Source organism: Balaenoptera ricei, chromosome 6 (assembly GCF_028023285.1).
Source record: "Balaenoptera ricei isolate mBalRic1 chromosome 6, mBalRic1.hap2, whole genome shotgun sequence".
Lineage (NCBI taxonomy): Eukaryota > Metazoa > Chordata > Mammalia > Artiodactyla > Balaenopteridae > Balaenoptera > Balaenoptera ricei.
Genome location: NC_082644.1, coordinates 117789632 through 117816800, shown reverse-complemented (window position 1 = coordinate 117816800; position 27169 = coordinate 117789632). Strand labels below are relative to the sequence as shown.

The 27169-nt window shown below is 52.6% G+C and overlaps 2 protein-coding genes across 5 annotated transcripts in view; both read right to left on the bottom strand.

Moving 5' to 3' along the window:
- The window catches only part of NUP214 (nucleoporin 214), a 100369-nt gene extending 97373 nt beyond the window's left edge, over positions 1-2996 (bottom strand). For 2 of the 3 annotated variants that reach the window (XM_059925852.1, XM_059925853.1), the window contains exons 1-2: positions 2819-2995; positions 410-605 (exon numbers count right to left, since the gene is read on the bottom strand). In XM_059925852.1, coding sequence (XP_059781835.1) covers positions 410-605; positions 2819-2863 — 241 coding nt within the window. In that variant the 5' untranslated portion in view covers positions 2864-2995. Of the gene's footprint in view, positions 1-409; positions 606-2818 lie in introns of all 3 variants that reach the window. The other variant, XM_059925854.1, reaches the window with a different exon arrangement.
- A 968-nt stretch (positions 2997-3964) lies between these two features.
- AIF1L (allograft inflammatory factor 1 like) lies at positions 3965-27169 on the bottom strand. 2 transcript variants are annotated; one of them, XM_059925850.1, is made up of 6 exons: positions 27009-27169; positions 26756-26817; positions 15524-15590; positions 12844-12885; positions 10377-10539; positions 3965-6771 (listed from the first exon to the last, which is right to left on the bottom strand). In XM_059925850.1, the coding sequence occupies exons 1-6, from the start codon at positions 27037-27039 to the stop codon at positions 6684-6686; spliced, it is 453 nt and encodes a 150-aa protein (XP_059781833.1). In that variant the 5' UTR covers positions 27040-27169; the 3' UTR covers positions 3965-6683. The 2 variants fall into 2 exon arrangements, with proteins under 2 accessions (XP_059781833.1, XP_059781834.1); XM_059925851.1 differs by lacking the exon at positions 26756-26817 and having other exon boundaries at positions 27009-27167.

Here is a 27169-nt window from a genome sequence, read left to right as displayed (position 1 = left end):
ACTAACTGTGGCTGTAGCCCTTATTGAAAACAGTGCCCTGTACCGTCTTTTTGCAACAATGCTCCAGATAGCACACATTCCCATTTGTTTGGATGGCGCTGTTGTGACAACTAAAAAGCCACGCAATGAAACTCTTCTCCCAGCGAGCCGGAACCCAAGTTCAACTGAGCATATGGTGCAACAGTAAGCTGTTCTTCCCTCTGAGCTCAGAGCGATAGCTCACCAAAAGAGAAATACAAAGGACCAAAGAGAACACCCAGGAGGGCTTCCAGAAGCCTACCTAGAACTTCCTCTTCTTTGGGGTCAATCTCAGGACTAACAGCAGTTTTCCTACTAGAATGATTTCTTGTAAATCAAATGACATTAGCACTTCACTCCTCTATCATGCAACATAAACCAAGGAACTTACCTATCTTATTGGGATCATCTCCAGGTTTATTCTGAATAAGAAGATTTTTAGTAGGAAAAATCTGCAACCCACTGGCTCCACCAGCGAAGACCAGGCCATACTTGTTGGACACGGCAAGCAGATTCGAGCGTTCCTTGGGCAACTCCTCAGGGGAGTCAAAGATTCTCACCTTCTTCAGTGCTCTAAACTGAAAATCCTGTGGTGCGCGGTCAAAACAAGATCAATTCAGGGAAAACAGGAAATTAAATCACATGTGTCATTATATTTCAGTACACCCAATTCCAGCACAACAAAATATACATTACCCTGAGGGTAAGGGCTGCGTGGCTCAGTCATTTTTAAGCTTCCTGTGATATCGTGGCACCTGGTATAGTGCTTATTAGTATTTACTGAATAAATTAAATTTAAAAAAATTCTTTCATGACGCCTTCCTTGACTAACCCACATAACACTGATCTTTTCCTTTCCTGAATTCCTAGCTTATTTATCGTCTGAACCACCACACAAGCTGCGTTTTTTTATTTACAATCTTGTCCTATTTCATGGTATGTCTTATGATCCAGAGTAGTGCTTAATAAATTGTTGTTACATATTGAAAGCATCACTCAACTACCCTGTAAGCTCAAACTACCAGTGCAGTACTCAACAAAGACACATGGAAATAATGACCACTGAACGGTAACCAAATGCCAAGAACTGGCTTACCTGCATCAGATACTAAACAAAACTCCCACCACAGAGGAGGTCAATCTCTTGGTGTTCAAGACCTATAAACATACCTAGATGCTATGAGGACATCTAAAATCAAGTCCAAACCCCTTAACACAGGCTGTAAGGCCAACACGGCTTGACTCGTCCACTTCCAGAGCCTCACCTCACAATACTCTGCTTCCCTCCCACAACTGCGCCATCACCTCTGCCACATCCAGTGCCACCTCCACCCCCCACCTATTTCCAGTTTTCATTTCCTCCCGTTTTCATGCTCCTTAGCACCTCAGGGCCTGGGAGCCTTCCCCAACCTCCTGTCAATGCCTGATTCATCCAGTCTTCCATGAATTTATCGATCTGCTTTCAAAGAATTTTCAGCGTGTACCACTTCTTGGTAAAGAGAGTTCCATACGTTTACCAAGCATTATGTTAAGTTGTGTTATATATATATATATTTTTTTCCTTCAATTCTAAACCTATCTTTAAGTCAAGGTTTTGGTGAAAAGAATATGAATCTCCTTTTGCTTACACTCCAAGAAGCGTAAAAGCCAAAGACAGCCTTTCTCAGCCTTCATTTGTGTCCATTTACGGTGTTTCATACAGGATCCCTAACACACCCCACATACTAATTTCCTTGGATTCGATGTCTAATACATATTTGCTAAAAGATTAACTGAAATACTCTTCTTAATTCCAACTGAGTATGGTGATCAGAAATCCACACGGCTTTCCAGGTCAGACCATAAAAGTTTCAACCTTTTTTGTTAATTCTCATCCTGATAATCCCAAATATCCTACTTGGGTCTTGTAATCAGAAACTCAAAGGGAGGCCATCATTTTCTAAGTCTGTGGTTCTAAAACCTTTTTTTATCCTTCTGCTACAGCACATGAAATATGGCACACTCTCATTGGCTTACTCACCCTTGGCAGTGATTCTCAAGAAGAACGAGAGCATCACTATTCTAAACATGGTATGGATTACTACTCCCTAATGCATTTCAGTGATTTGTTGTTCAAATGCCTAAAATATTCCTACAACTTATTTCCTTTCGGGTGTTTACAACCATCATTTGGATCACCTGGCCCTCTCAAGTTTCCTGACTTCAGGCTGATTTCCAGTACCGAAACAGCCCTCCGATCCTAGTTAACTAAAGCTCTTGTAGGATAAGTGATGAACCCTGGCTCTGCATTAGGCAAGCGTGGACCGCCTTACTAGTACAGCGAGAGAGGAGAGAGGGTCTTAAAAACAATAACAACAATCTGGTTTTCAGCCCGCTTGTCAAATGCGGCTTTGGGTTAAGTTACTTTCCGAGCCTCAATTTGCTCCTCTACATTAACAAGTACTTCGTAGGGTTGCTGTGATAATTACCAGTGCCTGGCACAGTAAACGCTCAATAAACAGTAGTTAGTACCACTACTCGGATCACCACATTAAAGTAGCTAGGATAACTCAAGAGGGTCGCACAAGACCAACAGGGGACGCGGAAACCGCATTCCGTGGGGCTTTCACGCCAACTCCACGGCAGAGCGCTCCAGGACGCGGTAATGCGAACTCTGAAAGCGGCAAATTGTTCAAGCAGGAGGCGCTGGGGCCGGGGGGGGGGCGGGCGGGTCAGCGGACATCCGAGCTTCCCGGGTCAGCGGGGCTCCAAGGCAACACCAGAACTAAGGAAGGGAGGGAGGCCCCGGCCAGTGTCTGACCTTCATCTCCCGCTCGGGGATCACGGCATCCATTTCGTCTCCCATCGCGCCGCCCTCAACTGGTCAAAGCAGCTACCGCAGCTGCCCGCGTCCTTGCAGACACAGCCCAAACGGCTCGGAGGCCGACTTCCTTCCCTCAGCTCTAGCGGCACGCAGACATGACGCACTTCCGGCGTGCTTTGATGACATCACACATTTCCGGCCGAGGGAGGTGGAGGGACCATCTAAAGTCGCGAGCCCTTCTGGCCGCCGCCTCCCATTGGCCGGCTCTGAGAGAGTAGGGGGCGTGGCCCGGGGTCCGTGCGCCTGCGCCCGGGGACGTCCGGGTGCAGTCACCGCGTTTTCAGGTGGAATGCGCTTGCTTCCCGTTGGCTTCTCATACTGGGAAGTGCAAGGGCGCGTCCTCCACGTTCGTTTTCTTGAGACTTCGCAGTAGTCTTTGGATGTAGGTGGTTATTAATAGTTCCGACTTCAGAGGAGTTGGGAACTTGACAAATATTTCCAAGGGGTAGCTTCTGAGAAAGGCTTTAGAGGAGTGTGGAGGAAAAGGGTTCTCGCCACGGAGACCCTTACGTGTCTGAAGGCTGAAAGGGGATATTAAAGGGCCCCAGCGATCAGCTTTGTTTACTCGTTGGAGTAACAAGCCTGGAAACTGCGCAAAACACTGCGCAAAGACATCCTAGTCACCTAGGGGTTATCATTGCCATTTAATTGATGAGGCAACTGGAAGCACAGAGAAGTTAAGAAAATTCCCCAATGCCCCTCAGTCAGAAAGTGGTGAAGGCTGGATTAGAATTCAGCCTTGCTGATTGCTGGCTATTACACAGTCCTACGTAGAGATTTTTGTAGTGGAATTATATTATAAATGCTCTAGGACAGAGATTCTTAACTTGGAGCCCATGGGTCAGCTCCAGGAGGGGGGGCTGTATTCTGCCACTTACTGTTTGGTTTTCAGCAAACTGCTTATCTGCTCCAAGCCTGCTTCTCATTTATCAAACTAGGATTATATAATAGAACCTTACTCATGGGGTTGCTGTGAGGAGTAAAGGCACACAGGACACATTCAGTCGTGTCACTATATCAGCTAGCTCTTCTGAATTTGCTGACCCCGGAACCACCCCCAAAATACACCAGTCAAGGCGTTGATAAGTTTGTCTGTTTTATTTCCAGTCCAGTACCACACACACTCAACACACACACGCACACACATACCGCATCCACTTGAACTTGCCCGACACACTCCTTCCTTTTGAATGGCAGGGACAGAGCCATACTCGGCAGTCCCCAAGCTGCTGGTTACATTAGTTAGATTTGGTCTTTCAGAAAGAAGACAGTTGAACTTCTAGAAGCTGAGCCCTTAGCCAGAGAAGTAAGAGTCCTAGAGCTAATAGCCACAACCTGAAATACGTGCAGACCACCCCCCCCCCCCTTTCCAGGGATCACTCTTGAGACCCTCTCCCTCTGGAAGTTGAATTCCAAATGATGAAGGAGCTGGTAGAGTTTCCCAGGACACTCCCCATCCAATGAGAGAACTCTTTCCTGCCCTTTCTAGAAGCTGGGGACACACCCACTTGCTCTCCTCCCTTAAGAAGTTTTCCTGCAGTCTTGTAAAGTGTGTATCCCGCTGAAATAAGCCTGGTTGGTTCTGTCCTCCTGTCTGAGTGAGGTACAGATACACTGACTATGATGGGTAGTCAAGGAAGGCATTACCTTGCTCAAAGGTCTCAGCCTGTCCCAGAAAGGAGAGGCAGTGGGAAGGGGTGGAGACAGGCAGTTGCTCACCTAAGGATCTCAGGGGGAAAAAAAAGGCAGGGGAGGGAGTGGGGGTGAGATTTTACATTTACAGGGTGGAATATTTTGCTGGGGTTTAAACTTCAACTAGGCTTATGCATCTGAAGTACCTTCTTAGGCTGAAGATCAGCCTGTCATGGCCAAATAGTCTTGTTCCTGAACTGGTGGAGACCAGTGGATTAACCCAACCTGGCCGTTTCCCCATCCCTTACCTGCTCCACTCCCTCCAGCTGCTGTAAAGTCAGCTCCTTGGGCCCTTGATTACGGGTGAGAGGAGCCACAGGGAGCTCCCACGGCTCCAGCGCCCCCCATAGCTCTCCGCTTCAGGTTTGCGAAGGCTCCTCCAAGACCCTTGCCCAGTGCTGGGCCCAGTTAGGCCCCCAGGATTGCCATGCAGGCACCTAATATCCTCCTCTTTCCTAACATTCATCGCCTGGGTCTGACTTCCCCACTAGACTCTAAATTCCATGAGTCTGTCCATTTCACTACTGGGTTCTTAGCTCTTGGCCCATAACAGGTGGTTAATAAACATGTTCAATGGATGAGTGCATCTAAGTCCTGAGCGGGCAGGGGAAGGGACTCCAGAATACAGGTAGGGTCAAGGCTGGGGTCCCTGCTGATGCTACCTCGGAGGCACTGGGAAGGGTGAATCCTGGCCCAGGGCCTTGCCCAAGGGTTGACCTAAGAGACTGCCCCTCTCCGCCCCTTCCTTTGTTTTCATCACTGATTGAGGCAGCCCAGAGCAGAGATGAGGCATGGGCAGGGCATCTGAACATCTGGGCCCCAGTCCAGATCTTCCATCTCCAGATTAACCCCTGACTTTGGGCAAGGCACTTAATCCCTGTGGGTCACCACAGTTTTCTCACCTGTGAACTGAGAGGCCTGGCCCAGCTAACCTACAGGGTGGATCAGGGCTCTAAAACCCTAGTCCATAATAAAAAACCCAGGTGATCCCAATCTAATCCCCAAGCTCAAGGTTTTGAGTGATTTGGAAACAGAATGATGAATTAGAGAGACATGGGACATGGCACATGTCAGGACAACGTGGGGGGACTTAAAGCTTATAATAGGTTGTAAATAAATACCTGTTGAATGACGGAGTGAGTGAATGAATGAATGAATGAATGGTGTAAGGAGGGTGTGAAGGCAAATGGGGAAGCAGAGTCAGGTTTCAAGCAGATTGGGATCAGAAAGGCAACCTATTTCTCAGCTCCTGGCTTAACAGTGGTGCTGCCTCTCTTTGCCATGAACGTTTAAGTCCTCATCCTCCTATCCTGTTGCCCTCAACATCCTCCCTAAAAGGTGGGACTAGACTGAGCTGAATCCTCTCCCCCAAGGCCCCTGGATCCCCTCTGCCTCTGAAGCCCAGCAAGGGTCAGGGGGAGCTGCACCCTTCCTCTGAGCTGCCTGTAAAGGTGTGGCCAGGGGGCAAGGCTAGAGGATTCCTCTGGAACCTTCTTGAAGGGCTCAAATTCCCAAGTCCCTCTCCTTCTCTCCTTCTGTCACCTCACTAAGGATAAGACGAAGTGTGGACTGAGAGGGGACCAGCTGAGGAGGTGGGACATTGCGTGGCCACATCCTGGCCTACCCAAGAGCACTGGAACCACAGAGCTGTCCGAGGATACCCTAATGAGGCCCTGCAGCCTTATCCTGACTCCAGGGTCTTCTGAAAGGGGCTGAGGGCCTCACCAGGGCCAGGCCAGGGTACCAGGACTTAGCTCAAGTGACCTGGAAGGATGAACAGTACCGCCTTCAAGTGCGGGAATCACAGGCTTCTAGTCTCCCTGTCCTGGCCCTGCCCCCTCTGGTTTTTGGTTTAATGTCAGCCCTTCTGCACAGGGAGGGGAGACGCAGGGAAAAAGAGAAGGAGGAGATCTGGACTCCCCAACCCAGAGCCCCTTTAAGGCAGATAACTTGTGCTATACAAAGAGATCACTGACTCTGCTGATGACAAAACAAACGCACAACGACCAAACAGAACAAATAAGACACATCGCAATGAGTCAAGAAGGGCAGTGAGATCAGGAGGGAGGAATAGGAGTGGGGAGGGCGGGGAAGGTCCAGGCGGGGGTCCTCAGGGCAGGCTGGCAATGTCTCTCTCTGGAGGGGGGCCAACTGGCTTGGGACTGCTCTCGTTGGCTTTTCCTTCAAACATCATGACTCTGGTTCAGGAACGGAGGAAAAAAAGAAAACACAAAACAGGATTAGGACTCCTTTCCTCGTCCAGGGAAAGATCATCCCAGCCCTCACGTCTGCAGGGTCCTCCACAGAATGCCCTTGCATCCACTCTCCAGCGAGATTTTCCCAGAAGCCCATGCGGCAACTCCACGGAGGGGGCTGCTAGTCCCATTGTACAGAGGAGAAAACGGAGACACAAAGGGGCAATGAGACTCATCAGAGTCACACAGGCAGCCCGAGGCAGGATGACACTCACTCGAGACCTCAGACTTCTAGGTCATGCGCCTTCCCCTGAGCACACTGCCTGGAGGAAGCAGAGCTCGGCTGGGCCATGGCTCTGCTCAAAACCCCTTCAGATCTTCAAAAACCTCCCACTACTCTGACAGTAAAATCTGGGCAGCAGAAGAGGATGGGGGTTCAAAGTATAGCCTCTGGAGGGAAACTGCCTGGATTTGAATCCCAGCCCTACTCCTTCCCAGCTGGTGAGTCCTGCAAGACACTCAACCCCACCGATGCTCAATGTTTCCAACTGAAAGTGAGGATGCCAAAAGCGCTTGCATCCTGGAGCTGTTGCAAGTGACAGTGCCCTTCTCCCTCTGTACTCCCTCCCTGGGTGGGCTCCTTCAGTCCCCGGCTTTAAATCCCATCCAACGTGTGATAGTCGGGCTTCCCTGGTGGCGCAGGGGTTAAGAACCTGCCTGCTAATGCAGGGGACATGGGTTCGAGCCCTGGTCCGGGAAGATCCCACATGCCGCGGAGCAGCTAAGCCCGTGCGCCACAACGACCGAGGCTGCGCTCTAGAGCCCGCGAGCCACAACTACTGAGCCCACGTGCCACAACTACTGAAGCCCACACGCCTAGAACCTGTGCTCTGAAACAAGAGAAGCCACTGCAATGAGAAGCCCGCGCACCGCAACGAAGAGTAGCCCCCGCTCACCGCAACTAGAGAAAGCTCACGTGCAGCAACGAAGACCCAACACAGCCAATAAATAAATTAATTTACAAATAAAATTAAAAAACAACAACAACAAAGTGTGATAGTCCACAACGGCTTACCTCTGAGCTCCAGATCTGCACAGCCAGCTCCCTCCTCAACCTCTCCCCTTGCGTGTCTAGGGGCTCTTCCAATTCAATACATCAAAACTGAGCTCAATTCCCACCTTCCCCCCCTGCTCTTTTCTCAAAGCAAACAGCACCATCACTCAGTTAACTCAGACCCCAGACCTTACAACCATCAGACTCCTTGTTTTCCTTTAAACCTGGAAACAACCCTTCTAGCTCTACCTCCAAAATCACTCCCAACTCTGACAGCCCCGCCTCCACTACAGCCTCTCCAGGCGGAGAGACTCATTTCTGACTTACACAAGTGCACGAGCCTCCTACCGGCCTGCCTGCTGCCACTCTTGTCCCCACTGCAGTCGGAGGGGGCCTTTTAAAAGTCAGCTCCTAGCTTAGAGTACTCCAATGGCATCCCTCTGCGGTAGTACAAAATGCTAAATCAACTGTGGCCTACAAAGCCCCACATCACCTGGCCCTTGCCCATCTCTGCAGACTCATCCTTCACTCACTGCACTCCAGGCACACTGGCCTCTGTGCTATTCCTTGAGCATAAAAGCACAGTTCTGCCACAGGGCCTCCGCACTTGCCGCTTCCTCTGCCTGGAATGCTTTCCCCTAGATATTCATTCACATGGCTCATTTCTTCACATCTCCCTTGCGCAGAAGGTCAAATGTCACCTTCTCAATGAGATCCTCTCTGCCCACTATCCCGCCCCTCTCTATTCCTCTTGCCCACTTTATTTTTCTTTGTATTGCACTATTGGAATCTGGTGTTTTGGTCTTTTGTTTGTTTTTGTCTGTCTCTTTCCATTAGAATGTAAGCAATTCATGTGTCCCCAGCACCGAGCGTAATTCCTGGCACATAGGTGGTGCTTAATAAATATTTGCTGAATGAATGAATGATAAATCTAAGGAGTCAATATGCGGACTAGATGTATCAAATTGGAAGTGCCCAATACATAGTAAATGTCCACTGAATCTTAGGTGTGGTTTTTTTTTTTTTTTTTTTGGGAAAGGCTAGCTGGCTCTTTGTGACTTGTTGTCCATAGGTTTGATTTCTTAACCTTGAGGAGCTTAAAGGCTTAGGTGTTTTGTTTTGTTTTTTTAATTAATTTATTTATTTATTTTATTTTTGGCTGTGTTGGGTCTTCGTTTCTGTGCGAGGGCTTTCTCTAATTGTGGCAAGTGGAGGCCACTCTTCATCGCGGTGCACGGGCCTCTCACCATCGTGGCCTCTCTTGTTGCGCAGCACAGGCTCCAGGCGCGCAGGCTCAGTAGTTGTGGCTCACGGGCCCAGTTGCTCCGTGGCATGTGGGATCTTCCCAGACCAGGGCTCGAACCCGTGTCCCCTGCATTAGCAGGCAGATTCTCAACCACTGCGCCACCAGGGAAGCCCTTAGGTGTGGTTTTTAATAGCATCATCACTCTTATTGCTACCACCTGGCCTCTCGGGTGCAGCATGATCTGACCTGGACGGTTTTCCCACCACACCTCCTGCCCATACCTCCCTACAATAAACACTCCGACCAGACCAGCCTGAACCGTGGGCTTACCAGCAGGTCACCCCGCTTCCCCCTTTGTAAAATGAGACAGGTATATTTTACATTGGTACATTTGAAGAAGTTAATCTTACAGATACACACCACTATATATAAAATAGACAAACAACAAGGATTTACTGTGTAGCACAGGGAACTACATTCAGTATCTTGTAATAAGCTATAATGGAAAAGAATCTGAAAAAAACATGCATATGTATAACTGAATCACTTTGCTGTACACCTGAAACTAACACAATATCGTAAATCAACTATACTTCAGTTTTTTTAAGAAAAAGTTAATCTTATCTCATAAAAGCCAAGTGAGTGTCCCTTACAGCTTGAACACATACCATGGGACTCTCCAAGGAATTTCTCTGCTGCTCTCCAGTGGGGAAGTACCCGCAAAGTGTGATTTTGGCCACCATACACTAGGTGTTTGCCATCAGCCAGGTACTGGGCTAGACTCTTCATATGTATTATCTCATGAACCCTCAGGACAACACTTCATGCAAGATATTTATGACCATCTCTGTCTTATAGGTGAAGGAAAGTAATTTGCCCAAGGTCGTTTCAGTAGCAAGAAACAGCATCAAAGTTTGAACGATACCTCCCTTTAGAGCCGGCTTTTGACTCTGTTATGCTCACAACAACCCCATGGGGTGGTGGAGTCACCCTACAAACAAGGAAGCTGAGGCTCAGAAGGTTTCAGCAGTGCATTTATCATCGTCGTCACCATCACAGTCGGCCACTTGCCGAGCACTGATTCTACCAGAGGTTCTGCTACAGGCTCATTTTGCCTGCAAGGTACATATTAACGTGACCATTTGACAAATAAGAAAATCACGTTCATCGAAATTAAGCATCTTGCCCAGCAGATCACATAGTGAATTACCTCCTGGCTAGGGACTGGCTGAGGTGCCCGAGCCAGGAGCCACTCCACACACTATGACTCTGTCTCCAGAGGTCCCAGGAGAGGTGGGAGGTACTCACAGCTTGAGGACCGCCGACCGTTTCCCCAGCATCATGTTCACAAAGTCTCGGTAGGAGATGGTGTCGCTGACCCCGCCCGTCACCTCCGAGATCATCTTCTTCATCTCCAGGTGGGTCTTGGGGACCCCAAGCTTCTCCATCATCCTCTTTAAAGACATCAGGTCTGTCGGAGGAAAAGCAGAGCCGTTAAGTGGAGACAGGGGGCTGGGCTGAGTGGGGAAGCTCCCCTCTGGCACCCCCGTGCCCAGAACAAGCCCGGCAGGAGAGCCCATCCCTGGAGACTGCAGTCAACAGCTTTTCTCCTCCAGGGAGAATGAGCCCATCACATCTTCCCTGCTCTCTGCGGAGGCAGTATGGACTAGTGGTTAGGGACCTGGGCTTCTAAAGTCAGACAGACTTGGGTTGGAACCCAGCTCTGCTATTTTTGGCTGTGGGACCTGGGGCAAACTACTTAACCTCTCTGAGCCCCTACTCCCATCAGTGGTAAGATGGGTTGATGGGATCATCTGGAGTGAGGATGCACCAGAAGCACCTGGCACACAGCAGGTGCCCAGGAACAAAGCCTCTCTTCTTCATTCTGTTGTTCTCTCTGCTGCTGCCTGAGGTTCAGGTGACCGTGAGCCTGCTGTTCCAGCTACCCGGGAAGTCACGGCCCAGTGAGGTGGGGTCAGGGAGTCGGCCTGACCCAGGCATCAGGAGTTACTTTCCAGGGCGCGGTGGCAGCTTCTCCCCACCTGCCACTCCCACCCTGCGGTCCTGGGCTCCACCTCGCTGGAAGGGAGAGGATGCCAAGAATATCCCGCAGAGCAGGAAAGCCAACAAAAGAACAAAATTCAAGAAAAACAAGGGAGGCACCAAAGTCACTACACTCTGAGGAGTTGCTGCCTCTGACCTCCTGGCTCCCAAGATCTGAGGCAATTTCCTTCAGATTGTTCCGTGAACAATGGGTCAGGTCAGCAAAGGACAGCGGGAGTGCGGGTGGGGCAGGGGGCCAATTTTAGGGTCAGGGGAGTAGTGGGCCAGCTCACCGGAGAGGCAGGGCCGGCACGACTGGTGCCAGACCCTTAGGTGCCAGGATGTCCAGGACATTTCAAAGAAAGCTGGGCAATGTTCTACAGGAAGAAGTGAAAGGTCTCCTACAGGCTGCTGGCCAGACTCTAAATTGGCAAGACCTTTCTGGAAGGCAATTTGGCAAGATGCTTCAAAAGCCTTTGACCCAGAAGGTCTAATTCCTGAGATTTACTCTAAAGAATTAATCAGCAATGTGGACAATGATTGATGTACAAAGACGTTCTTCACAGGATTATCAATAAGAGTTAAAACCAGACATCACTGAAATGGGTGATACTAAGGCATTGGCTGAATAAATTATAGTCTGTCCCCAAATGGAATATCATGCAGCCATTAATTATATTTTTTTAAAAGAAGAATGATATGTCAAAATACTAACAATATATTGTAAAAAATTTTTAAAGGAGGTTCTAAAATGGTATCGAACAGTGTTTGTGATTAGAACAAAGAATGGAAGGATATAAACCAAAATCTTTATCACAGTTATTTTTGGGAGGTGGGATTGTGGTGATGTATTTTTGTCTTTGTGCTTTGCTGTGATTTCCAAAACGTTTTATGATGATGATGTATTCATTTGATAACCCCCTCCTTTTTTTTTTTTTTAAGAAAAAAAGAGATAAAAATATTCAAAAAGGAGAAAAATGTGAGAAGACAGAGGAGGCAGAGAAATGCTGGAGGGAGAACCCACTCGGAAACCACAGGCTGGGATCTGGGCCCTGGCTGGCACTTAATGACCACATGCCCCAAGCAAGTCCTTTCACCTTTCTGAGCCTCGGTTTCCTCATCTGTACAATGGGAACAATTAAACTGGCCTTGACTGTGTCATAACACTACTGGTGAAGGTCAAGGTATGGTCATGAACATAAGTGCCATGGAAAAGGTGTTTGTCACCCCTAGCGCCTGGACGGCAGGACACAATAAAGGTCTGCTGGAAGAGAGGACCAATGTCCATGGAAGCCCCTTGTCAACTGCAGGACAGTGTTCAAATGGAAGGACAGGCTTGGGGACAAAGGAAATGCCAGCCCCCTGGGCCAGGGCGGCAACAGCCTGAGCATCTCCAGCCCTGGGCTGGGTGGCACCTCTATCCTGAGTCCTGGGAGCACCTGGGGTGGGAGGCTGGGGTGTGGGCAGGGAGCTGGGGTCGGGGGGAGGGAAGCAGTGGGGAGAGGAGTTTGGGGGGCAGGGGATCCAGGGTGAAAGGCAGACAAGTTCAAGGCCAGCTTGGCTCGCCTGGCCCATCGGGGAAGCTTCAGTCGGTGCTTGTCACCCTCAAAATAGAGCCCCAGGCCGCTCAGCCATGCAGGTGAGTCAGTGGGGTTCTCTGGACGCCCACACCCCCTACCCACGGAGCACTCTCCCCCACCCCACCCCCCGGCTCACCCAAGGCCTCACTCACCAATCTCGCCCTCATTGTTCAGGTCAAACTCCATGTACTTCTCTGGAAATCACAGAGCAAAAACTGGCATTAACTGGGAAGCAGGGTTGCCCCCTGCAGGGTCCCAGTGACTCCCTTGAGGGCAGTTGGCTGGGTCCCCAGTGTGCCCACACCATCCTCCTCACCCCACGTCGGGGTCTTGACACAAGTCCCGTCATTCCTCTGGGGAAAACCATTGTCTCTGGGAAAAGGGCTTGCCCACCTGCATCACTTGCTCACAGGCACCATGGAGAAAGGTGCCCGGGGGCCACTCTGACCCTGTACCAAGAAGGGCAGCGGCTTCCTCCCAGGTCCCCAGTGTGGGCTGGCTGCATCCGAATCGGCTGTAAAGTGACTGGAATAAATTCCCGGCCCTGGAGATGCAGATTCGCAGGATTTGGGAAGCAGACTTGGGAGGCAGAAATTGGTGTGTTTTCAGAGTATCTCAGGTGATTCAGATGGGCAGCTGGGTGTGAGAACCCCCAGTTTAAGAAGTCTCTGTAGTTCTGAACTTTTGGTGGGGGGGTCATGGCTACCACTGAGAATCTGATGCTCTCTCTGGAGAAATGCCCGCGGACCTGCCCTTGACTACAAAGTGGCACATACAGTGCCCGGGGCACAGAGACCCTCCCAGCAAACCTCACCTACAGACTTTGAGTTAAACCTACCTGATCAAGGGGTCAGAGCAACGAGCTTGGTGTCTCCTGACAAGGCAGTGGGTGCAAACAAGTCGTGTGGCCTTGGGTAGCCACAGGGTCTATTCCGCACCAGCAGCCAGCACGAGAAAGCCAAGGTGCTCCCAGTGACCCTTGAGCCCAGGCTTGCCACCCCTCTGCCTGGTATGTTCCTCCCAGGCATTCTCAGGGCCCCTCCTCATGCCTTCAGGGCCCCCCAGCCTTTTTAACTGGGCACCGTCAGTCGCCCCCGCAAAGCACCTGCTACCATCTGACACACTTTCTACTTCCTTGCTCTCTCTTCACCACCCCTCCCCCACTAGGACACGGGCTCCTTTGGCCAGGGGCCGTCTTGTGTGTTCTCCGTTGTGTACCCAGGCCCCAAATGGCCTGGTGCCTAGTAAGGCTCATTTGGAGATCAAATGAGTGAATGATTTGAAACCTCCGTAGTCCCTTTGCTTCCAAGGTAACCTCCTGTGGTCCCAGGATGGACCCTTATCCTACAGCCCAATGAGGACGAGGAGAATGGTCGTTAGACCCCTGGGACCTCTGTCCCTCCTCTCAGAGTCACCTCTGAAGAGTGACCCTATTGGTGTCCAGAGAGAAGGGAATGGACCGGCTCCTCCTCCTTTGCACTGGGGGGGGGGAGGGGCAGAGGGATGGGGGAGGGGAACCAGCCCGGGGTGGGCGTGTCTTTGTTCTAGTTCTTTTTTCTTTTCTTCTCTTCTCTTATTCTTTCTTTCCCTTTCTTTCTTTCTTTCTTTCTTTTTCTAGTTCTTTTCTTTCCTTCCGTCTTTCTTTCCCTCTCTTTCTCTCTCTCTCTCTTTCTTTCTTTCCCTTTCTTTCTTTCTTTCTTTTTCTAGTTCTTTTCTTTCCTTCCGTCTTTCTTTCCCTCTCTTTCTCTTTCTCTCTCTCTTTCTTTCTTTCTCTTCCTTCCTTCCTCCCTCCCTCTCTTCTCCCTTCCTTCCTTCCTATGTAAAAAGCACCATTGTGTAACGGTCACAAGCAGGGGCTTTGGAGTGAGACCAATATGGGTACAAGCCCCACCTCTGCCATAGGTGAGCTGTGTGACCCCAGGCAAATGACCCCACCTCTCTGAGCCTGAGTTTCTTCATCTGTAAACTAAAGCTCGCACCATCTCCCTCCTGGCTGGATTGGGATGAGGCAGGAAGATTGCAACCCTGAACACAAGGTCAGCGCTCAACAGATGCTTAGCCATTGGTGTCCTGCCTAAGGATGGCTACGTGATACGCGGTCTGAGGAGCACCGGCAGGTTCCTTGCCCGGGAGCAGGGAGGACGTCCACGCTGCCAAGGCTCTGGGGCGGCAGGGGGGACGCAGACTGGAGGATGTGGGATGTGGTCCCCCAGCGCGCCCAGGGCTCCCGCAGCGCCAGTGCATCTCTCGGACAGGAAAGGTGGGTCTGTCCCACTCCTTATGTGCACAGCTCCTCTCCTTTCGAGCCGCTGGCTGAGAACCAAGCGCCAGGGCCCGGAACAGAAGGACCTTTATGCCGCCCCCTCCCCGCGCGGACTCCCGGGCCCTGTTTTCTTTTCATCCTGTGCTGCCGAGATTCAATGGGCAGAAACTCTGCCCCCTGCCCCACTGTGGTGACACAAACGTCCATTCTCTGCAGGGGCTCCCAAGATGCTCCACCGCGCAGGGGGAGAGACAAGGGCTGCTACAAAGAGCTGATTGTGTGCTGGGGCCCCGGGAGCGAGCAGGGCCTGGGCAGGGGCGGGCAGGAGCCAACCTGAGCCCTGCTGGGCAGCAGAAGGGAGGGAAGGGCAGGGCAGGCCGGGGCCCGCAGGCGAGGGGCGAGGGGGCTGTGCCCCCGGGCTGGGCACCCCGTCTCACAGCCCCCCTCGGGAAGAGGGGTATTGTGGATGCAACACGGGTGCAGCCTGGCCCTGTGGGTGAGGATTTGTATAAGGGGTGGAGGGGCCCACCCAGCTCTCCTGGGGGGGTGGGCAGCCAGCCCCAGCTCACCTTTAAAGGCTGCAAGTTTTTCCGGCAGGTTCTCTTCATCACTGTACTTCTGGTCACAGAGGAACTCCTACAGAGGAGAGAGGACATCACTGAGCAAGGGGTCAGCAGGCAGAACTCACCAACACACAGGCCCACTGCCCGTTGCCTCCTCTCCCGCCAGGTGGCTGGGCTTGGCCGTGCAGGGCAGTGTTAGCCCTGGCCTCCTGTCAACCCCCAGAGGCAGATCGGTACAATCCACCCCGTGGGTAGGAAGTTTGCTCAGCAGCTGGGGGTGGGGCCCAGAGGTTCCGCTGTAGAAGACTAAACACCTTCAGTCAACCTCTGAATTACGGGTGCAGGGACCTGGGCTTCCCCCTAGGGCACCCCGGCTCCAAGATCCATGAAGCCATGAGCAACCAAAGACAAGTGACTTGGCTCTGGCATTAACTTCTTAGGTATGTGACCCTGAGCAAACTGATCCCTCTTTGAATCTCTATTGCTTTATCTGCCAAATGGGTATAACTATCATAGCTTCTTCTTGCATGAGAATCCAAGGAGAGTGTATATATGAATCTTAGCAGCTCAATAAACAGCAAATGCTATATTATTATTATTAGTCTCTCTCTAGTCAGAAACTAACTGTCCATTGCTTGAGAGGTCACTTACCCTCTCACCTGTGTCCTCACCTGTAAAACAGGGCCCACCTTCCCCTCAGATGCTTGGAGAGACTCAAATGAGTCTTTTCAGGACCAGATGGAGCTGGGAGGAGATGGGAAGGGACTAACAACAGCGCCCAGAATGAAGCACTCACCCACATGGTCGCTCCGGATCTCCCAGTGGGCCCAAGAGGTAGCAACCATTATTACTCCCATTTTACAGATGAGGAAACTGAGGCTCACAGAGCCAGAACTTCAAGTCAGCTCTGTCTGACTTTAGAGCCTGCATCTATCTTTAACCCTGACAATTAAAGATGGGCAGTGAGCAGGTATTCATCCGGCTTTAAAACAAAAAACTGACAATTAGCCCTTGCTAGGCTGGGCACAGTGGCCAGGTATCTTACTTGCCTTGTTGCTAATCTTTAAGCGTCCCTAGAACCTGCATTCAGATGAGGAAACAGAGGGTGTATTCCCATCCTGGCACCAGAGTCCACAGATCCCCTCTACTTCCCTGGACCTTGCTTTCCTCATTGAGTCAACTGGACACGGCTGTGACTCCTTCATTCCTTCAACAGCTTTTGAGGGACCACAGTATACACTGCTCTGTCCTAGGCATCCAGAGAGCGGGTGAGACCAAGGTGAATAAGACAAGGTCCTTATCCTAAAGGATAACTTTAGGATAAATTTAAATTTTATCCTAAAATTACAGGAAGTCTCTGTTTAAAATTATGTTAGGGACTTCCCTGGCGGCCCAGTGGTTAAGGCTGCACACTTCCTCTGCAGGGGACATGGGTTCGTTCCCTGGTCAGGGAACTAAGATCCTGCATGCCACGTGGCACGGCCAAAATAAATAAATAAATAAATAAAATAAAATAAAACAAAACAAAACAAAATGATGTTAAATGTTATCTAGGTCTAACTAACACACAGTTTGAAGGCCCCTTCTGCCCCTCCCTAATCCAATTTATTTTCCTTCCCAGAGATAATCATTATGCTGAACTTGGGGTTTCTACCATTCTCTTGAATGTCTTTCCTATTATGACTAGGCCAACTACTATTGTAAAAAGACATCTTATAAGTTAATTTTGAGGGGTTTAAAAAAATTCTAATTCTAAATTTTGGAACATTCCATACAAATATGTACTTGTAGTTCAATAAATGATCTCTTAAATGAAAAAAAAATTTATCTGGGTCAATCACTCAATGTTTCTAAATTCCTGCCGTCATTTCCCACTAAATGATGACCAAGTCTGTACTTACATATCTCCTAGGACAGGGAACTCACTACCTCTCCAGTCACTGTAAATGGAATGTAGAATGGGAGAATGACAAGAACCTAAGTGAGGATAAAGCCCTCTGGGTTTGGATCCTCAGCCTCCTCCTTACTAGCTGTCAAATGGGCTCACGGGTACCCACCTCCTCAGGCACCTACCCCTCAATCGAGACAACCCGCTGCGGGCAGTTAGCACGTGGCTCGAGCGTCCGTGCTCAGTAAACAATAGGTACAATTCCATGTGGGGTAGAATCTGATCCCTTCCAGGGTTCAAGTTCCTCCACACTAACTCAGCACCCTTTGACTGAGTAGAAGGAACCCCTCGCCAATGTGGCTTCCCTCGCTGGGTCAGGGGGCCTCTGATAGCCCCCTTGCTTTTGGCAGGCACTATGTTATCCCATTCAATCCTCACAGCCACTGTTACTTGATTTTACAGGTGAGAACAGGAGGACCAGAGAGCTAATAACATGTCCAGGGTCCCCAGGCCCTGGGGAAGCTCAGGGTTGGTTTGGAACCTGTGTCCATCAGACTGCAGGGCACATGCCTCCAGCAGTTGAGCAAGTGGAGGGCAGCTCCAGGGCCCATGGGGTCCAGCTGGCTTGGCCACAGCCTCACTCAGAGCCTCATTACCATGTGCCATGCACAGCCCTGCCTGCACTTAGCTCCACGGAGCTGGAACCTTCCCCTGCAGCCTGGGAGGCTGCCCTCCTGTCGGCTGGCTCTGTCTGTCCTTCCCTTCCTCTTGGCTTCCCCTCACAGGTCTTCTCCACTGAGGCCCCCACCCCCATTCTCTGACCAAAAGTAGGACAATTAACTCTTGTCTGTGACCCTGAGCAACCCAGGCACCTCCTGGGGTCACAGATCCCATATCTGTCCAACGGAGGTACAAATTGGCCAGTGGTTCCCAGACTCTGGGGTAAAGCAGAAAGAAACATTTCCAAAAAAAGGTGGGGGAAGGTGCTAATGTTGGGCTTCCAAGATTTTATTTTGCCAAGTAAAGACTTTAAATAATGACCATGGACTGTTGCCACGAGTTCAGGAAAGGATATTTCGTAAAAGTAGGAACTTCACAATCTCTGAATTTTTAAGTGGAACCCATTTAGCCTATGTTCAACTCACCACATTGTCCCTATATTCTCTTCACTTCACCACATTAGGAACTGGAAAGCCTTCCTGGGGAGGCACAAGAACACAGGTAAGGCTCAACATCTGGGAACCTCTGGGGAAAGACCTGGGGGGGTCCTCCAAATTCTCAGGCTCTGGTTGACCAGAAATCCCGCACCAGCCTGGAGCCTGTCTGTAATATACACTGATCACCTCTAGGGATCCAGACAGATTGGGTTCAAGGGGTAGGACATGGTCCTGGGTCTTGGAGACAAATCAGACACAGACAAAGACAGACAAGAGCTCAGCCTAAACCGCAGGGTGCTTAATAGCCACACCCCTCCTTGGACCTGACCCCGGGACCATGCTCTCGGCAGCCCCAGGGCTTCCAGGATTATTGTCTTTTCGCTGATGAAGCTGGTTTTCTCCTTAGCACAATCACCATCTAACATGGTATTTCATTTTTGTCCCCAACTCCCCACCCCTCTCCACCAGAGTGGGTGCCTCAGCCACCCTGACCTCCCTTCTACGCCTCTCCCATGCCAGGAGTGCTCCCACCATGGGACCTTTGCTCCAGCTGTGTCCCCTGCCTGGAGCGCACATATCTGCATGTCACCTCCTTCAAGTCTTTACTCAACTGTCACCATCTCAATGAGGCCAGCCCCATCCACTCTGCCCACTGGAGTCCCCTCCTCCACTTCCAATCCACCTTAAGATAACACCTTTTATTCCATGATGAGTCATCTCCTAACACAGTTTACAGTGTAATTGCTTATTAAGGGTGTTGTCCATTATCTGTCTCCCCCTGCTGGGTTCTACATAGTAGGTGCTCAATAAATATTTGCAGGGAGGGTCAATGAATTGAGACTCAGAAAGGATGAACAACTTGCTCATCAAGGCAGCACAGCTCACAGGCGGCTGAGCTGGGATTAAGCTCCACGGCAGAGGCTGCTTGGGTTCCCTCCCTGCAGAGAGCTGGGGAGTAGAAGTGACCCAAGAAAGTGGGTGTTGGAAGGATGCTGAGAGGAGGCAGGTCCTTGGTCACAGGACACATCCAGGAGGATGTGTTTACTGTCTCTGCCCCACGGATGCCTAGCACCCGGCAGTGCCCAGCGTACAGTAGGTGCTCAATAAACATTACTGAATGAATGGAGAAGACGGCCGTTCAGCCCAGAATGACTTTCTCCACTCTCAGCCCTGCAATGGAAAGGCAGCTTTGCAAATGCATGCGTATGTGTATGACAGAGGCTGGAGAGGCCTCAGAGATTGGAATCACGTATTTCCTTAGAGCCAACAGTGACAAATGCTTGAGCCACAGAGTGACCGGGGGTGGGAGAAGCAGCTGACCCGTTCACGTGTGGGTTGGCAGCCCTCGCTGACCCAGGGCTTGGGGCAGCTGTGTGGACCAGGGGGCCGGGGAGGCAGGAAGGCAGGTGGCAGGAACAGGAGTTCCACTGGCTGGGCTGCCGGCTCCCACCCCACCTCCGAGCTTTGGATTCCTGGTTCCTGCTCATGCACAGCCCACAGCTTCCTCCCTCCAGGGGTCCTCCCCCCATATCCTAGCTCAGCCTCGGGGCACAGCCATGCCCACTGGGCGGGTACCTTGTACCCACCCCACTCCAGCCTCCAGCCCCGCCCCGCCCTGCCCTAACTCTGGGCCCCCAGGCAGAGGAGATGGAGCTAGAAGTCACTCCAGATGTTTGGAAGAAAAACAAAAACAGAAACAAAAGGAGGGCAAACTGGAGCCAGAATGCCTAGGTCCAAGCATACTTAGTGCTGTGTGAAAATGACTTCATTTACCTGTGCCTCAGTATCCTCATCTGTAGGAAACATAAAAATATTAACCACACAGGTTTGTCCTGAGAATTACAGTATGTAAGTAAACATATCTCAAGTGCTTAACACAGTGCCTGGCACTTAGTAAATGTTAAATAAATGTTAGCCATTTATTATTATTTTCGGCTAACATCTATATACATTCAGTCCACTTACAACCCACAGCTCATCATCCAGACCATCATCGACTATTAAATAGATTAGGAAGGAAACCCCTCCCCTAACTTAGGCTGGTTATGGTCGCTCTTTCTCCTTTTTGGGTATTCCCATTTGACAGATGGGACAACTGAGGCCCAGAGAGGTTGCTCAACTTACTCAAGATCACAACGTTTTCACAATTCAAGGCCTATCTCCCTTCACCATCCCAGCTCCCTCCCTGCCCCAAACATGGCCTGGCCACAGGTTTCTGGGCAAAGAAAATCAATACTGGGAGTTACCTTTCCTCTTGGGCAGCTACAGAAAGATGTTATTCCAGAGGCCAGGGAACCACTTTATAGCCCTCTAGGGGCATGGGGCTGTGTGCAGATGGTTTATTCTAGCCCCATCCCCTCTCTCACTCCAACCCACTGTCCCAAAAGACAAGTTTTTCAGGCTGTAGAAACTGCTGTCAGGGCCTCCAGGTAAGAGGGATGCAGGGGTCCCCTGGGCTCTGAGAGTGGCAAGTCTAGAGGCCTCGGTGGCCTGGTCAGTCCCTGGCAAAGAACCAGGAAATGCAAGCAGGGAGGAGCCTGGGGTTGAAAACAGGAAGCTCTGAACCAGGCAGTCACTTCTCAAGCCAGTGTCCACAGGCCAGGCCCAGGGAGGCGGCAGAGCTGTTCCAACATCCACCCAGACACAGAACCCAGAAGGGACTCAGAGCATCCAGCTTGTTCTCTTTGTTCAACAGCTGGGGAAACTGAGGCCCAGAGGGCAAGGTCTTGATTAAACCATCCTTCCTCTAGGCAAGTACAGGGCGTGCAAGGCAGAGGGACGGGGCAGGGAGGTTGACTTGGGTTGCCGGGGTTCAAATCCCAGCTCCAGCACTTACTAGCTCTGTGGCCCTGGGCAACCTGTGTTACCACTCTGGGCCTTAGTTTCCTCATCTGCAAAATGGAATCATAAAGATAGAACCTCCTCACTGGGTTGGTGTAAAGATTAAATGAGCGAACTGCAAAGAAAGAGCCTGGCTCCTAGTATACTTACTAACGGTTAGCAAGTATCATCGTGCGTTTGGATCGCCCAAACTCAAGCCACACCAAGAGACAAATGTGAGCAGGGGAAGGGCAGAGAAGAGACCCACCCACAACTTTCTTTGTCCCCTGCTGTGCCACGAAGTCCTCCTGGTGAGTCTTGACCCTCTGGTCATTCCTCCTCAAGGGCAAACTTTGCTTTGTCCTTGGATACCTGGCTGAACTGGCCGTGACTGGCCATCCACGGAGGACAGAGTGCACCCATCTCAGCCCTGAGGGACGGTGCCTGCCGCTGCGCGGGCTCACTGCTGCCTCTCTTGGCCATCTACAACCTCCGATGCACATTAGAGACTCCCCCGACCCCCTGAGAGTCCCGTCCAAGTGCTCATGACCAGGAGGGGCTATTTCCCCAACCAGCAGAGGTTGGCAGCCCCTGCTGTGTCCTGGCCTCCAGACCTTTGCCACCTGCCCAACGCCCACCCTGACTTAACTCTCTTTCTGGGCTGGTACCTCTAGCACCTGCTCCTGGATGCTTGCTCCTGGCCCTCCAGTCTTGCCTTTACGAATTAGCCGCAGCAGAATTTTAGGGCTGGCAGATAGCACCATCTTGGAGGCCATCCAAGGGGCTGGTGGCTGAAGCCTTGGGAGAAAACCCCAAGGACAAGCGGCACGATGCCCGGCCGTGCGGCCTGGCTTCTGATGCAGCCCACAGGCTCTTAAAGGGCCAGGGCCAGGCCACAGATGCCCGGCCTGGTGCCTGGCGTGTAGCAGGAGCCTGTAACGTGCACCCACAAGGACAGCAGGCTCATATTCCGCACGGCAGCTCTGGGGCCTCATCCGGACTCTGCGTCCTCGCCAATAGATGGGGCAGCTGGAGAAAAACACCCCCACTGACTACACAAATGAAGCAGACCCTGCAGAAATTCCATCTCCAGCTTCCTGCGACACGGCCACACCGAGGTCGAGACTGGTTGGACCTGCGGGGACACTGAATCCTCAGAGGCTCACGTGGCTCCTTATCACCATCTCCTTTATAATATATTAAGGAAGAACAAGAGAGACGGGTGCCCGGCGATGCCAGCTGGGCACATTCACCTGGGCAGGGTGGCACTGCCAGTACACAGGAAAAGAGACACACCTGTGTAGTGCCTGGGTCAGGTCTCAGAGGTCCCCCGCTGCTGGGGGAGGGGCTGGGGACAAGCCTCACCCCAGGCAGAGATACCCAGCCTGCCGTACCCAGTTCTTTCCAGCACAGGTGCCACGTGGGTTCTGAAATAACCATCAGGCACTGAAATGCTACAGGGAATGCTGAGTGCCCTTCATTCGACCCAGGACGGCTGAGAGGGCAGGACAGTAGCCAGGGATCCTTATCCACATAAGCAAGAGAGGCCTGTGTCACAGCGAGGCCACAGCCACCTGGTGGACAGGGGCCAGGGCGGGCCAGGGGCAGCGTCTGGAGACAGAATCCCGGCTGTGTCACTTCCTGGCTGGGTGACTTCACCTGGCTGAGCCTCTGTTTCCTCATCTGTAAAATGGGAGGCTTAGTAATCCTTGTCTCATGGGGATGTTTACAGACTCTTGCTGGGCATCTATCTAATCAAGTGTTCCATTGAGAGGAGTCAGTGAGATGATTTATGTCAAGTGCCAGGCCCGGAGCAAAGGCACCACTCATGCTATTTTGTTAAAGATCCTGGCCTCTGGCCGGTGCAAGCCACAGCTCTCACCATCCTCCAGGCTCCTCCTGCTCCATCCCAAGGCTAAGGGCACTCTGAGGGGCACCCACCCGGCTCCACAGCTTCCCTCTGTCCCTGTAGGAAGCTGGAGGGAATTTGTCCCGTTGCCATGTAAGGCCGGCTCTGGCTGGCCCAGGGTCACCTGCCATGCCATCAGGGCGCGGGGAATGTCAGCTATGTGGGGGAGTAGGAGGCGCGCGCTGGTCCGGCCCGCTCCAGTGGTGCAGAGCGCGCGCAGGCACACGCGCGAGCGTGCACGCGCACACACACACAGCACGGAGGTGGGGTGGGCACACACAGAGGAGCCCCAATCAAGCTCAGAAATGGAGAGAAGAGGCTGGGTTCAAGTGTGGCTGTTTAAACCCAGGCAATCTACTCAGGCCCTCTGACTCTCGTCTCCTGCAAAATGGGAACAGACACTCGCAGGGTTGGGGTGAGCATCCGACGAGATAATGTCTGAAGCATGCCTGGCACACTGCCTGGCACACGCCAAGTGCTCAGAAAATGAGAGCAAAATCTAGAGCGAAACCCCAAAAAAGTGCATTTTCATACAGTTCCACCGGGACCTTTAGGTCCACCCAAGTCCCCTTCTATTTTGACTCCTGAATCCCTTATAAGAACACTAGCCAAGACTGAGCTACCCCGCTGCCCTCTGGAAGCTGGCCCATCCCAGTGGGGAGAAAGGCCCCAGAGGAACTGTTGGCCCAGAGAAGCCTCCAGAGCTCACAGCCAGGCTGGGCTCTGCCCCAGGCAGCAGCCACAGCGGTCGGTGCCCAAGCACGTACAGTGAGTCATGAAGCCCCATCCATCACGCTTTCTGGCTTCCACGGGACCACTGGGGCAGCTGTTCAGCCCAGCCCCCCAGAAGGCCCCCTCCAGTGGGGCAGTGAAGCTGCACCCCAAAGGCAGGCAATCTGGACTGCCAATGTGGTTCCCCCCAGAATCCATCCACCCAAGGGAACTTCCACCATGGCCATGGCCGTGGGTGAAACCGACTCAGACCCTCAAACACAGCGACTCCCTGAAGAGTCTGCAAGGAGCTTCAGTCTGTTCATCTCGTCTGATCGTTGTAGGGACTTAGAGCAGAGCAGGGGTCTCTGCTCCCATTTCAGGCAGGGGAAGATAAGGTTCTGCCAGACAAAGGGGTCTGGTCCAGGCTGAGCAGCCAGTCTACCTCAGACCTTGCCCCTGGGTTTCCACTCCCGCACCTTTAAGTCCCAAACAAACCAATGATAGCGATCAAGACAGCAGCCAGCTCTCCTGTGTAGTTTACATAGATTATCTCAGCTGCAAAATCACAACAAACCTACTACCATCATCTCAAGTGGCTTGCCAAGGTCCCAGAGCACCCGCCTCTGCCCATGACTCTAAACTATGGTGGGGCCACCCTGACCTGCTGTGGTGGGAAGCAGCTCAAGCTTCTGGTTTGTTCCTGGAGCCTCCTTCCTCTGGGAGCCCAGAGCCTGGGTCCCAGCAACCTGACAGTAGCCCGGGGTCACACGGTGGATCTCAGAATAGCATCCAGTCAGGGAAAGGTCGCTAGACTGGAAGCTCTGCCACTGGCTTCGGTGTGGCCTTGGCCAGCTGCTTGCCCTCTCTGGGCGTTGGGGTCCCGAGGTGGTTGGACACAGCCCCCTCTTGTTCACCTTCCCCAATCTCAGCGCTGTCCAGACCAGCCCCTGAGAGCCACAGCCCCTCCCCTTCCTGAGCCAAGCCAGTACACCTCCCAAAACAGCCCTGTGGCCTCACCTCCAAACCCCACCTAATCCCCCCATCCCCCCAAGGGCAGGGTTGGCATGGAAAGTCCCACAAACTCTCAGCTCCTCTGGTCTGTCCAACTACAATCTCGTCTCCCCCATCTCCAGCTGTCTCTGGCTCGGGGTCCTCTGGCTGTGGGTGGATTCAACTGGCTTGGAACCCAGCCGGCTGAGTGGCCCAGGGGGCTGTATGAGGTCAGGGTTCCAGGCTCCTGTCCAGAGGGCAAAAGCAGCCAAGACCAAGGCTGAGCTGGCTGCAGAGTCAACTGTGGGGGAGCCCAGCAGCCTGGACCCCTGAGAGCCCCAGCCACACGTCCAGGCTCCCTTTCCGCTGTGCTCAAGATGGCACTAAGAGGCCAGATGAGGATGGCGATGAGGAGGCCAGAGTTTACCTGGAGGGACCCTGGGGTCCCCAGAACCCTCCATGGGATTCCTGCGGCCAGTGGAATGAAACCAGGTAGGCTGCCTAGCTCTAGGCAGTCCAAGGAAATCAAGGAGGGAATAAAGACGGCAAGCCCCTGGCGAGAGTTATACTACAACCGTGCTGCAGCCCGTGGACCCACCTCCACATGGATTCCACCAGGACCCTGCTGACCCTCACCAGCTTTCCACTTTGGGACTCTGAGCTGGGTGCCCAGGAGCCCGGGGGAGCCTGCAGGGGAAACGTCCAGCCTTGTTTCAGTGGGCATGATTCTGCAACCAGTGAGAAGGAAACCTAGAGACATCCTCCTCAAGAAGTAATCCTAGTACCATCCATGGAGGTCTTCTCTTGTGCCAGATGCTGGACCAATCACATTACATGCCTTCCCTCATGGAGCCCTTACGGTGACCCCGGCTCTGTGATGAGAGGTCCTTGCTGGGGACCACAGAGCTGGTACCTAATGGAGACCAGATCTGAGCCCAGGTCTTGCTGTGCTGCCTTTGAGTTTCGGCCAATCCAGGCAGGCCCTAACAGTTTTCCTTATCTTCTAGAATTTAAATGGTGTTTAAGCAAAGGTCTAAAACGTCCCATTGTGTGCCTGGCAACAGCCGGAAGGATTTCTTTTTAGAAATCCACTAGGATCAGGATGAAAAGCACCAAGTCTCTAAGGCAACCTTTCCTAAAAGCCTGAGTGAGAAGGAGTTGTGTGTGTGTGTGTTGGGGCGGGGGATCGGGGTGGGGGGGGCCGGGGGAGGCAGGAGGCCAACCTTTTTTGGGTGGAGAGAGCACGGGCCTGTGAATCTGGAGCCCAGGGTTCTAACTGCAGCCTGACCCAGACTTGCTGTGCAATCTAGGTTCAGCCACCTCGCCTCTCTGAGCCTCTCTTCCTTCCCTCGCTGTAAAAGTGGGAATTACTCGAGACATCAGGGGTCCCTTCCAGCGCCAAGTCCCTGCAGCTGGTCCCAGGCCGGCTCCTGGGGAGCCCAGGGCCGGTGGGCCAGGCTGGCATCAGAGCTCCTGGGAGGGCCCTACCTCCCTAGTCTATGAGTAACAACTTGCAACCCGAGACCAGAGGGCGGTGGACGGGGTGGAGGGGGACCTACCTGGAGGCACAGGGAAGGGGCTGGAGGAAAGAAATCGGGGGAAGCCCGGGTGAAGGAGAGGAAGGGGGCTTGATTTTGCGGCAGGCACAGCCGCGCAGACGGAGGTGGGACCCGCGGAGCGCTGGGAGCTTTAGGGCCGACTCGCCAGCTGCCCTCGGAGGCGGCAGGGCTGGAAAAGAGAAGGCGGCGGCGCGCGCTTACCCGGTTGATCTCGGCCAGCCTCCTCTCCTGCCGGGCTTTGAGCAAACCGAACGCTTTCCCTCCTGGAGGAGACAAAGAGGCGGCCGGGGAAGCGGGGGTCTCCCCCGGGCCGCGCGCCCTCGGCCCGCGCCCGCTTCCCGCGCGCGGCAGACCCCACCGACCGCCCCGTGCGCACAGGTGGCGGGCGGGGGACACCGGGTGTGGGCAGGGGCGCGGGACAGCGTGGGGACAGCGTGGGGACAGCGGCGCCTACCTTGGAACCTGTTGCTGAGCGCGACCGACATGGTGAGCACCGGGCTTCCGCCGGCTCGGGGCTTCGCGACCGCGGCGAGGACGAGGAGGAGGGGCGGGCGCCTGGTCCGAGCTCGCGCGGCGTGTGGCGGCGGGACCGCGGGGCGGAGGGATGGCGCGGGC

Excerpts from the sequence above, each read along its gene's own strand:
- AIF1L (XM_059925850.1), bottom strand. The coding sequence starts at position 27,039 with ATGTCGGTCGCGCTCAGCAACAGGTTCCAAG. Across the intron at positions 10,540-12,843 it reads GAACAATGAGGGCGAGATTG|ACCTGATGTCTTTAAAGAGG; the intron begins GTGAGTGAGGCC and ends TTCCTCCGACAG. Across the intron at positions 6,772-10,376 it reads CGGTCGGCGGTCCTCAAGCT|AGTCATGATGTTTGAAGGAA; the intron begins GTGAGTACCTCC and ends TTCCTGAACCAG.